Here is a 12,258-nt window from a genome sequence, read left to right on the forward strand (position 1 = left end):
AAAAGGTCCCTGATATGCTTCTTGTACAATTACCAAACAAAACAAGCTTTTCAACGCCAACTCAGTGAGTGTTCCTAAAAAAATTATTGCGCATATTCCGTGAATGAAAAATTGCCGGGTCATGTCAGGTCAGGCTGCCAGAGCAAGTTTGTTAACTTGACAGTTCAATCGATATGTATGCAATAAGACCTTCTCGGGTGACGACAAGACATGACGACACTTTATGAAGGAAGCTAGTAAACCCGGTGGTTTCTCCATAGGCGCGGGAACCCGGGCAGTGGGGACAGCTTGCCCACCCCCCAACTATGGGGCCGTGGGGGCGGTGCCCCTACAACTTTCAGACGGAATACCCCATTTTTTGCAAATGTTTTCTTTTTTTGTTGAAAAAAGCCAAGGGATGAAAAATAAGTGGCCTAAAACCACCGGTGAGAAAACTATATTTGGGGAGACCCTAGGTTGATCTCTATTATGGTGTGCCCCCCCCCCCCCAGTCTGAAAGTAGTTCTCGCACCCCTGAGTTTCTCTACGCTATTGAATCACGCCGGTGATTCTAACTTTTAGGTATCTACTACGCAACCTTCTCACATTAATTTTTCTTCAAGCGTTTTGGGAGGGGGGCCAAAAGATACGAGTATGTTGGCCCCCCTTTCAGGCTTTTGGGGGGCCATGGCCCCGGTGGCCCCCTCCCTGAATCCACCAGTGGGGGGCGGTGCCACCACAACTTTCAGACGGAATACCGCCCTTTTTGCAAATGTTTTCTTTTTTTGTTGAAAAAGCCAAGAGATGAAAAATAAGTGGCCTAAAACCGGTGAGAAACTAGATTTGGGGGGACCCTAGGTTGATCTCTATTATGGTGTGCCCCCCCCCCCCCAGTCTGAAAGTAGTTCCCGCACCCCTGACTTTCTCTACGCTATTGAATCACGCTGCTGATTCTAGTAGGTATCTACTACGCAACCATCTCACATTAATTTTTCTTCAAGCGTTTTGGGGGGGGGCCAAAAGATATGTTGGCCCCCCCTTTCAGGCTTTTGGGGGGGGCCATGGCCCCGGTGGCCCCCCTGGATCCGCCAGTGAGGCGCTCACATTGATAATTTTCCCGTTTCCGTTAGGTATAACGAAAACTATACCTTTAGGTATATAATATACTTATTGAAGACCTCGCTTCGCCCGCTCGCAATTACTTTTAAGTGTAAAAGGACGCATAGTTTCGGAGTCGTGATAGCGTTGATCCGACACCGCTCCAACTCCTGGATTTTCTTAACTCGACTCACTCGACTCGACTTCGACTCAGGGTCGATCATCAATGCACTTGCACTGTCATCATGTCAGGGCAAATCCATGTAATCGAGGACACACCTGATAGCTAGCTGAATCTCAGAAAGATGAGCAACGACCAGTGGCGGATCCAGGGGGGGGGGGCAAAATGGGCATTGCCCCCCCCAAACGGCATAATTTTAACATTACGCCTATGGATGAGGCATGGAAAGAATCGATACATTGTTATGGTTTGCCCCCCCCCCCAAAAAAAAACTGAGCTGGATCCGCCTCTGGCAACAACGGCGATGCAGCCGATGTTGTTTTGGTAGCAGTTTATCTCTCCACGCTGTCTGCTCCTGTGACCTGTGTCTCTACAGCACGCTAGCACGATGGGAGATGTGAGTGTCACGCCGATCCGAGTGGCCGTATATCGTGTAGTATCGTGGAGACAAGATCGTAACTGACCAATGACCTCAGAATGTCCATTGTTCATCCACAGACTTGCAGAGGCGGATCCAGCTCAGAGGTTTGGGGGGGGGGGCAAACCATAAAAATTTATCGATTCTTTCCATGCATCGTCCATAGGCGTAATGTTAAAATCATGCCGTTTGGGGGGGGGGGGGCAAATGCCCATTTTGCCCCCCCCCCTGGATCCGCCACTGCAGACTTGACCTTTTCAACTATAACATACAGCATTGGCCGAAGCTACTATTTTATTTTTTATTTTTTAGAAATCCCATTTGCTTTGCAAAACAGTTTGAAAGTTGGGAAAACGCCGGTTAACATCAACACCCAGCAGAGTGTAGAAAATGCACTCCCTCCCATACCAACAAAGTTCAAACTCTCAAATGTGTTTGTGTAACACCCCTCGTTCCGATACGCCTTCAAGCTGATAAACCGCCACCTAGCGGTCGTCGAGTCAAGGTCTAGTGTAGGTGGCGCAGCCGTCGGAAAATCGACACGGGCATCCGTCGACTGATACCTGGGTGAAAACCCGTAATGCGAGGGGTATCTTGAAGAAATGCACGCTAAGTCACAGTTGGCTTCCAGAAACGGTACTTACGACGAGCAGAAGGTAAAGAAAGCGTAACTAAGAGTTCTAACGGTCCTCACCATAGCAATAAGCACTACTAAGCAGACAAGTCGGCTAAACTGCGCCTGTTTACCCAGCTAGCTCTTACTCTTAGGGAGGTGAAACTGTAGCATATGGGTACCGACCATCACCTGCCGCTCCCAGTTCCCACTAACGCTCAGCAGGACGGGGCGCTAGCGGCATCTTTACCGAACTGTGACATTGACTGACTGAGTGTCCCAACAGCCCAGTCCCGGAAGGACTCCTGGGGGCTCGTCGATATTGATTATTGACGTGAGGTCATCATCGCGAGAGGCGCGGAGGTAACAGTCGAGTTCGATTGGAATGGCTAATCACCGAGACGACTCCATGCTGCTCCTGTCATACCTAGCATCACTCCATTGTGTATCAGAGCCCAGCGAGGGATGTTCGGAGCCACTGCGCCGCGCTGCCCGGTCGCAGAGCCTCCATGCCGGCCAAAGACAACCGTCCGTCCACCAAACGAGGCTTCTCCCTTATATCTAGCATTAGCAGCGGGCATCCCCCCCCCCCCCAACGCATGTGTTCAATTTAAATGCGGGGTTCTCTGTATGACGCAGAACCCAAGTGTCCAACCTAGAGTGCATGGGACACTAAAACGTTAATTCTTCAGAACCCTAGGTGCGAGATCCGACCCGATTGACGATCTCTTGCCAACCCAATCAGCCAACCATGCAAGGGCGTCGCCTGTGAGTACCTGACCCCGCCCCTTGACCTGTTCCCTCTGCTCCGTCCCCCTCGGTATCCGTCCGGCGCTCTCCACGACAAAGCACGGCGGCGTCGCGTCGCTTGTTTGTATTGTTTGACCACCGCGCTACGCTGTCAACACACAGCAGCCGCCCACCTTCTTGATCTTCTCCTCGGCCAGACGGGAGAAGAACTTGGCCTTGACGATGACCGGCTGCTTGGGCAGCAGGCCCTTACCCAGCACCTTGTAGTAGCCGGCCTTGACGACGTCAATGACGGGCGCCTTCTCCTGGTGCTTGGCGAAGTGGTCGCGCGTGTCCTCAGAGACCAGAGACCACACCTTGTCCAGGTTGATGGCCGGCCGGAACTTGCGGTTCTTGTGCACGTGGAAGTCACGCATGCCAACCTGACACACAGGACACGGATGTTAGTGGCAGCAGCGGCGGTGGCCTTGTGACATTGCTAGGTCCGTCTTCCTACATCCAACAAACTGAAACGAATCGATCGCTAAGCCGTATCTTGAAACAAAATTATTTAGCTTATGTCACGAATCGTAGCAATTTGGGGGTGGGGTGGCATGGAGGTGACTTTTAATTGAAAATACCCACAGTAATAAATCTTAAGAAGTTCTCCATGAAGTTCGCCTTTTACTCTCTTGAGCAGTATTGTATGTTATAAAGTTGAAAAACACGGGAGGTAATACGATACAATGTCCCAAAATTACATTTTTGCTCGGGTGTCAGAGGGGAAACTGCTGACAAAAAATTGGATGAGAGTGAAACATTATGGGCCAGGTAAGGCCCAAAAAGAGTGGGAAAGGATAAAAAACATGACTGTATCTACAATTGTGGCAGATAGTAGAACGCAAAACAACCATCAAATCTGGTCTTTCACAGTGGAATTGGCAGTGGAAAATTGGGCTTGAAAACTGGAGGTGAGAGAAGAAAACGACCTTCATTTGGATGTCGTTTCCCACCCAAATCGACACATTTTGGGACATTGATACGATAAAAAAGAGACATCCTCCAATAATCTTTGCAATGTATGATATATGGTTTACCCATTTAATAGTAAATACTGTGAGCATATAAGGGTTGCTTCCCAACTATCTTCGCAAGTTCCTGCAGCAGTAGGTACTGAGCTCTCTTCAGTTGCTGTTATTATAGGAAATAGTTCACTTTTAACATTGGGTTTTGAACTGGAATAGCAGTTCCGTAGCTTGAGCTGAGACAAGTACAAATCAGGAGCTTTTACGGCCCAACGGTCACCCTAGGCAAAGATATTCCATTTTTCGTCCCCAAAAAGGTGCCTTGTTGATGTGTGCCTGGCAGGGGTCATGTCCCTCTTTTAAAACTGAAGAGTTCTTCCTACAGAAAGGTTTTATTAAATAATAAATGCATTGCAAAAAACTAATTTCGTGAAAGTGAACTATTCCCTTTAATCACCATGCTGTCGGTTTTCCCATATAAGGAACTTAATTACTAGCGTTTCTTGGCCTCTCCTTGGTCAAAGGCATAAACCACGTGAATCTGACCAATGAGGAGCCTGGAGCCAAGAAATAGTAGCAGGCTCGCCGCCCAATGATAAAAAACTGCGACCGAACAACGCCCAGGGTCTTCCTTAAAAATACGGGTTTAAGTAAAATTACATTTCCTTTATGACATTTAAGCCACACATAACTAGAATAAAGCTGCACACCTCAGATTACTCGACCTTTTTAATATTCATCTCGTACAGAAGAACGTGTTTCACATTGGCTCATAAGATAGCCCAGAAATTAATCTGAGAAGCATGCCAGAGCGGCAAAGACGCAATAAGTCCGCCTGGCAGCTGCCGCGGTCGACCCACCTTTCCGAAGTAGCCGGGATGGTACTTGTCGAAGTTGATGCGGTGGTGGTGCTGGCCACCGGCGTTACCGCGACCTCCCGGGTGCTTCCTGTGCTTGCCTGTAAACCAACAAACATACCGTTATGATGTGATGAAGTGTCGTTTTTTCCAATAACATACGTTAGTGCACAACCGGAGATCGCAAGTCATAAATGCTTTACTCGAAATAAATCCAGTGTTTCAATATGAGCAAAAATGGGCATACCGACCTCAAAATGTATCAATAGGCTTGGATGTGAAGGGAAATTATAGACGTCGTATCCCCAATAACTTAAATGACCAGCATCCCAACGTTGTATTTTGGTTTGGATGTCAGAGGGGAAATTACTCTCCAAAAAGGGGGACGAGAGAGGCATACATTTCTATACAAGTGTGATGAAAAGTAGGATGCAAAACCACCCACAAACATGTTTTTTCTCAGTAATATTTGGAGTGGGAATTGCTCTTAAAATTGAAGTTGAGAACCCTAAATGGTTTTCATTTGGATGTTGTTTCCCACCCAAATCAACAAGATTTGTGAAACTACAATCCCAGACAAGGCGAGAGAATTTTTTCAACAGGAATAGCATATAATATGTTTAGGATATTCATCTCATATCCGAGTGTGAACATAAGCCGAAGCAGAGACAACTTCCTTTTGTACAGATCAGCCTCCACGTTACTGTCCCTGCTACAGCTTTGGTTCACGCCATGCTGGACTAGTGGTGCATACTGAATGGGCTGAATAAGCCTAGCATGAGGTGTAGGGCCCTAAACCAACAAATAGAAGTAACTAGCATGACACACAATATTACTGGAAAACTACACCAGACACAAATAATAAACTTACCAATGCGGCCATGGCCATGGCTCACTTGGCCACGAAGCTTCCTGGTCTTCTTCTTGTTGGTTGACTGAAAAAAGCACAGATTGATAAGTAGGCATCAAGAGGATAGGTATGTAAAAGCTTTATCAGCCTTGCCCAGGTTTATGCCTAAATCAGTTGGGAAATAATTAAAATGAATAGCAATGGAATGAACACAACACCCATCACTCACAAATTGTAGTCAATTAAACATACTTCATGCTAAGATCTAGCCAATATAGTTATGCAACAGGGTGGAAAGTAATAACATGAAAATGTATTTTCTTACAATGTCAGCAGTCAGTGGAGATTTTGTATGAGTGCGGGCTGTCATGGAATATCATTGGTCGTGTTTGTTGTTGCTTTATCTATCACAAGTGACCTGACTTTGAATGATGACCTGGAAAGTCTTTAAAAGGTCTCGACTTTGAATAATGCAGATGACATACAGTACACAAGACCAAAATGGGCAAAGAGCCCCATTTGGAGTTGCCACAGAAAGTGTTTGTGATGATTTTGGCTGGACTGGAGTGGAAGGAATTGACAACAGTCTCAGCTTGCCATGTTGAAGACATAGCCCTAAAAGTGTGATCTTTTATCGGCCCTTAGACAGCAAGGCGCCACTTCTCTGACTAGTGAATGGCATTAACAGAGAGAATTTATCAAATATTATCATACCTACACTAGTAAAAATAAAGTCAAAATGTTTCTAAAGTGAAGAACTCAGCCCTAACAAGTAACACAAACTAAATATTGATCCTATTTTGCCACCAGCCTAAAAAAAGATCCCCCAATCACCTGATGAGCAAAATATAGGTAATGATTCTGCTACTCAGGCAGAAATATTTTTCTTACAATTGAATTTTGTAATTATTCATTAAACAAAAGGTGTGTTTCAGAAAAATAAGCTGATTTTATATTGAGATGTATGTATAAAAATTATTCATTATGGTAAGTTTATTTGCAGTCTTGTTGATTTATATATCCCCATAGTTACGAGTCATATTTCAGTATGTTCTACAGGACACTAAGCATTATTTCAGGCAGGCCAAGTGGTTTTCATGAGAGGGGTACCAAAAATGGCATCCTTTTTAGATCCTTTATACAGGACCCTATGGGAGGAAGTGCTGTCACAGGATCATAAAATAGTACTTTAATGTTTACTTATTTCCCTGGTAAGTCACCAACTGAACAAGCAGGGCGCATTGAAAAACTGGGCCCCATTAGATAAAAAATGGAAGCAAAACACAGGACAAAGATGAGCCTAAATGAATTTGAACGTGGTTGGATCAGCCCAGCAGAGCAGAGCAGCAGGGGTTGGAGTTGTTATATAGTCTTGGAGCAGCCATGGGAACAGACTTTTGACCCAAGCAGTGTTCATGGGCACCACAAACTGCTGAGTGCGGTGTGTGCAGTGTGCAGCAGGCCTGGGGGTAGGGGATGGGTAGGCGGTTCTAACGTCACAGCTGCGTGCGGTGGACGGTCCAGTGTCCACTGTGGCTGGTCCTGACCGACCGCAGTTGGGCGCACTGTGGTAATTCCGGTCCATTTATAGAAACGTTGCTATACTTGGAAACGTTTCCAAATATAGAAACGCTGCGTTCCATAAATGGAAACGCTCAGAAGCACCGATCATTCCGGACAATTTATTTTAAAGCAAGATGCGTTATGTAACTTTCTAGATGGTGGAATGCCATCTAGTAGCAACAAGGAAGCACTCAGGTGAAAATGACACGTCAATTTCGCCAAAACTTTAAACATCTATTTAGCCCAAATTAGCCAATATTCTACCAAAAATCAGCCCAAATCAGGTTCTGGACGTCATATTTGAAGGGAAACCTTAATGGAAGTTTTTCTCTTATTCACAATTTCTTCTACATTTTACAGAAACCAGAAATCCAATCGTCATCATTACCATGGCCCACCATGGATTTCTTTGGGCCTCCTTGCGATTATTAACTCAAATGTTGGCTTGTCACTGGTGGTAACCGTTTTGTGCGAAATTTCGCCAGAGCTTACGAAGATCGTCAAACAGGTGAGCGTGCACCTACCATTTCCAAATATAGAAACGCAGCGTTTCCATATTTGGAACAAGCGTTGGTATTTATATACATAAGGTCCGATCGCCAAAGTGAGTATAACAAACATACCACACGATGTATTTTGGCCTCCTGATTTCATATCTGATAGTAAATCATGGCGCAACCAACTTTTAAAGCACCTGTAAAATATTTACCGTCACCACCGGCCACTACCGCACTCCACCAGCCGTTGTTTGCACCACGTGGAAAGGATCGAATGAATAAACTCCGAGGTTGAGTGAAAACATTACGCTATTCGATTTTGTTACGAAAGTGACGTCATAATAATACTCGTGGCGGAGCAGTGCAGTGCCGAAGGCGATGCCTTAGGAGAGATTACAGGCAAGAGTAAATCAAATATTTTTAGGTTAAGTGGTTATGTATCTGGCTTCAGGCCGAAGGCCTGAAGCCTGATGCATGACCACTTAACCTAAAAATATTTGATTTACTGTTGCCTGCAATCTATTCCTGCAAGTAACTTTTTCCTTATCCCCGGTAGGCAAAAATCAGTAGGTTAGGTTAGGTTAGGTTAGGTTAGGTTAGGTTAGGTTAGGTTAGGTTAGTTTATGATTTTTACCATTTTTTCGTCTTTTGTTATTTTGACGTCACTTTCATTGATTATCGTATTTGATTCCCTCCTCACCCATAAACCCCGGTTCCCAACATTTCCCCGAAAATGGCAGCAAAAAAACTTCATATGGCAGCGCTGAAACGGCGGCGTTTTTCCCTCGTCGCATTCATTCGCGTCGTCGGTGCGTGTGCACGTGGGTATGTATCGTGTTATGAAGGGGTGTAACAGGTTGTTATTTTTGTGTTTTTTGATTTTTCCGCCGCACGTAAGTATGATATCTGGATTCAGAATGTCAAATAATGTAAGAATATGCAAAATTTATGCTTGATCAGTCAATCGGACCTTATGTAAATATTTACCCAAGCGTTTCTATATGTGGAACATCGTTTCCAAATATAGAAACGTTTCTATATACGGAACGGAATTACCACAGTGTGCCCGACTGACCGCAGCGGCCGCTGAGTGCGGTGATGGAAGGATGACATAGGGACACAGTGGGCGATGCTTAAAGCCTGTACAGTCCAGCTGCACATCGAGCCCGTAAACAGCCCTCTGGACTTCAGCTAGCTTCCACCCAGGCAAATAAAACGCAGCAAATACGATTCCGACGCTAATGAAACAATCAACGAGCAATTCAGTCTGTGATCAGTACCTATTAAAATTGCGAAACAAAGCAGAAAACGATACCCTCTGCAAATTCTATTAAAACCGATCGAAGAAAACAGCAACATAAGTTGAATTTTACATGAAAATTCTACAAACACACGTGAACTCACCATTGTAAGCCACGGATGTTTTCGAAAGGAAACAGCGTTGCCTTTTAGAAAATAATTAGTCTGATTGCTAGGCCAAAATCAAAATGTTTTATCTTGCTCGGCTTACGTCTTCTAAATGGATTGTAAATAAGATATTTGCAAAGAAATTACTGCTTAAAATCTTAAGTGAAAATGAATGAAAAAAATTGAAGACAAAGGGTATGTCCGGGTATGTCCTAGAAAGTCATTTGAGGCACTAAAACTCAGTTAAAAGCCTAATATTAGCTGGCAGCTCCTATTTCATTAAAAACAAAAACAAAAAAACAACAAAAAATAGAGATCGACTGACGATAACGGATAATCATTTTCAGGTATTTTTAGGAGGCCGCCCTTCATTAGCGTCGCCACGGGGGGGGGGGGGGCAAGCGGGGCAGCTTGCCTCCCTAACCTCGGACCGGGCACCCCCTGAGATCGATACAGATCCGATGAGATTTTGGAGTTGGGAAAAAATGGGGGTACCTTTCTGAGAATGCCTGTGAGGTCAGACTCGGTTGGAGCGTGCGCCGTACAGTTCAAACCAGACTCGGAGTCGCAATCGCCAAAATCTCCGACTCCGACTCCAGACCCGGAAATATCAATGCTGTGATTCATTCAATGTTCCTACTGTGGACGTCAAACCGCGAGGGACGCGACTTTTTCGCAATAACTTTTGAATACGTTGCCTCTCAAGAACGAAATTTCGGCAATGGACATTTCAGACCCCGGCCTAATTTTCATTATAAAGGTTTTTTAATGTCAAATAAATATTTAGGGTACTTCCCGTTCACTCGTAATGCTAAGTGAAATATCATCCCGGATGGCGGCTATCGTCAGGCTGCTCGCGAAGCCCCGCCTACTAACTACGAATTCCCTGCCATCTACCGTTCAGACACGCCTGCCATCTGTCGGTCGATACTCACTCAGAACCGGTTCTGCATGCTGTGTGCGTCGGGTCTCAGATGGGCGGGCATCTCGAAACCGAGATTGTTCAGTATGGCCTTTTACCAGGTTTTTTAATCCGAGAAAAAAACCGAGATTGTTCAGTACGGCCCTTTACCAAATTAACTATACGAATTATTGACTTAGCAGCAGGGATGCAGAGCCTTGAACATTTGAGTCAGCTCCAGCTCCGGCTCCGGCTCCGAGTAAAATGGCAATACGGCTCCGGCTCCGGCTCCCACTCAGGGCAAAATATGACGGCTCCGGCGGATCCGGCTCCCCTCCGGCTATGCGTACCGGTGCATTACGGAAACATTTAACCCGCGCACCGACGGGGGTCTGCGCCAACTTAGTACCGACGGGGGGGGGGGGGGCGGATGACCGCCCCCCCTGAGATCTCGAGAACGAAGCAAGATAGCGACAAGCGGTAAACGGCATCGGATACGCACGGTCAAGATCTACAATTTTTACTAAGGTCATTTTCAGGTCAGGTCAAAGATGACGTCACAGGGGTCGAAAAAGTCAAAATGGCGGCGCTGAATATGGAGAGAGTTTTTCTCGAATAACTTTCGAATTAGTCAAGATAGGAACAAACTAAGGGCATCATCGTGATCCTCTCGTCAATCCGCATCGAATGATATATATGTTGACCTCGAAAGGTCAAGGTCAAAGGTTGACCTCAGGTCACGTGACCTCGAGGTCATCATGTATATCATTCGATGCGTCTTGACGAGCTGAACACAATGAGACCATCCACGCGTCTGTATCTTGTTCCTGTACGGAGTTATTGGCCAAAAACCTTTGGTGACCTTTGATGACGTCACATGACCTCACAGCTGCCCATCAGCAAAACAGACCTCAAGGTAGTGAAGGTTGATCGTATATGAAGTCATGTATGGTATATGGGGCCATTCCTACCCGTTTTAGTGGTAAAAACAGGGAGTTGATTTTTCCCCCATTGACTTATAATGGGGAGGTCGCGAAATTGACCTGACCTTAGGTCACCGATATCAAAATTCCGAGATATACAAATTGTAGTTACTAATGACCTAATAACATCCTGCGACTTTCAAAGGCCTCCGACATCTACTGTAGCTCTGGCACGGTGACAAAGTTGCAAAAAAGTGACTTGAGGTTGGGTCATTCAAAGTGACCTGGTGACCTGACCTTGAAAGGTAGGAGGTTCAAACTTGCACACCATGTGTAAAATTGATAAGGGAATAGTCATACCAAATTTCGCGGCGCTACGCGCCGCGGTTTTCCCGCTATTCGCGAAAAACCTCAGGGGGGGCGGATATCCGCCCCCCCGTCGGTGCGCGGGTTAAGTTGGGGCATATTGGGGCTTGGCAGGATAACACGAAGTGTACTAACGTTCCTGGCGGTTTGATATCTACAAGAACCTAAAATTAAAATGTTAATTAAAAAAATTAACTTGACTGTGTAAATATATTATATTATTATGTATCTCATTTACGTAATTACGTTGACAAACTTATTAAATAATCATGTAATTATTTTCTGTTATTCTTAAATCGTCGTAATATTTGGCGTACGCGTATAGTCTTCCTATCTGGGTGACATTCTTAGCGAGTCGAAGAAAATATATCATTGGCTTCCTTCACGGTTAAATACCGACAAGAGGCGCATTGCAAATACATTCTTGCAGCCCTTAGGGCAAGCATGAATAACGTACGCCATGCGGCTGGGTGTGTTGGCAGGAAGCACCGCGTACCAACCCCTACGGACCGCGACTGACCGGTCTCGGGTCAGGTAGCGCCTCAGGCAACGGCCATCCGAGGCGGAGCTTAGCTCCAACGTCACACTATGGCTCCGCCCCTTGTGGAGTAGCCTCTGCTCACCGAGAGAGTTTCAGGAGCAAAATTTAACATTACGAGTGAACGGGAAGTGCCCTAAATATTGATCGGACATTGAAAAACCTTAGTAATAAAAATTAGGCCGGGGTCTGAAACGTCCATTGCCGAAGTTTCGTTCTTGAGAGGCAACGCATTCAAAAGTTATTGCGAAAAAGTCGCGTCCCACGCGGTTTGACGTCCACAGTAGTTGGTTCTGTATTACATTTTATAGCT

At 45.6% G+C, this 12,258-nt stretch overlaps 1 protein-coding gene across 1 annotated transcript; it reads right to left on the reverse strand.

The window, feature by feature from the left end:
- Positions 1-3,147: 3,147 nt before the first annotated feature.
- On the reverse strand, positions 3,148-9,401 carry LOC122375325 (60S ribosomal protein L27a-like). The gene is made up of 4 exons (XM_043354639.1): positions 9,215-9,401; positions 5,772-5,835; positions 4,904-5,001; positions 3,148-3,461 (listed from the first exon to the last, which is right to left on the reverse strand). Exons 1-4 carry the CDS (start codon positions 9,215-9,217, stop codon positions 3,183-3,185), a joined length of 444 nt encoding a protein of 147 aa, XP_043210574.1. The 5' UTR covers positions 9,218-9,401; the 3' UTR covers positions 3,148-3,182.
- Between the last annotated feature and the right edge of the window lie 2,857 nt (positions 9,402-12,258).

The sequence above is a fragment of the Amphibalanus amphitrite genome, unplaced genomic scaffold (assembly GCF_019059575.1).
Source record: "Amphibalanus amphitrite isolate SeventyFive unplaced genomic scaffold, NRLGWU_Aamphi_draft 001818F_arrow, whole genome shotgun sequence".
Classification (NCBI taxonomy): Eukaryota; Metazoa; Arthropoda; class Thecostraca; order Balanomorpha; family Balanidae; genus Amphibalanus; species Amphibalanus amphitrite.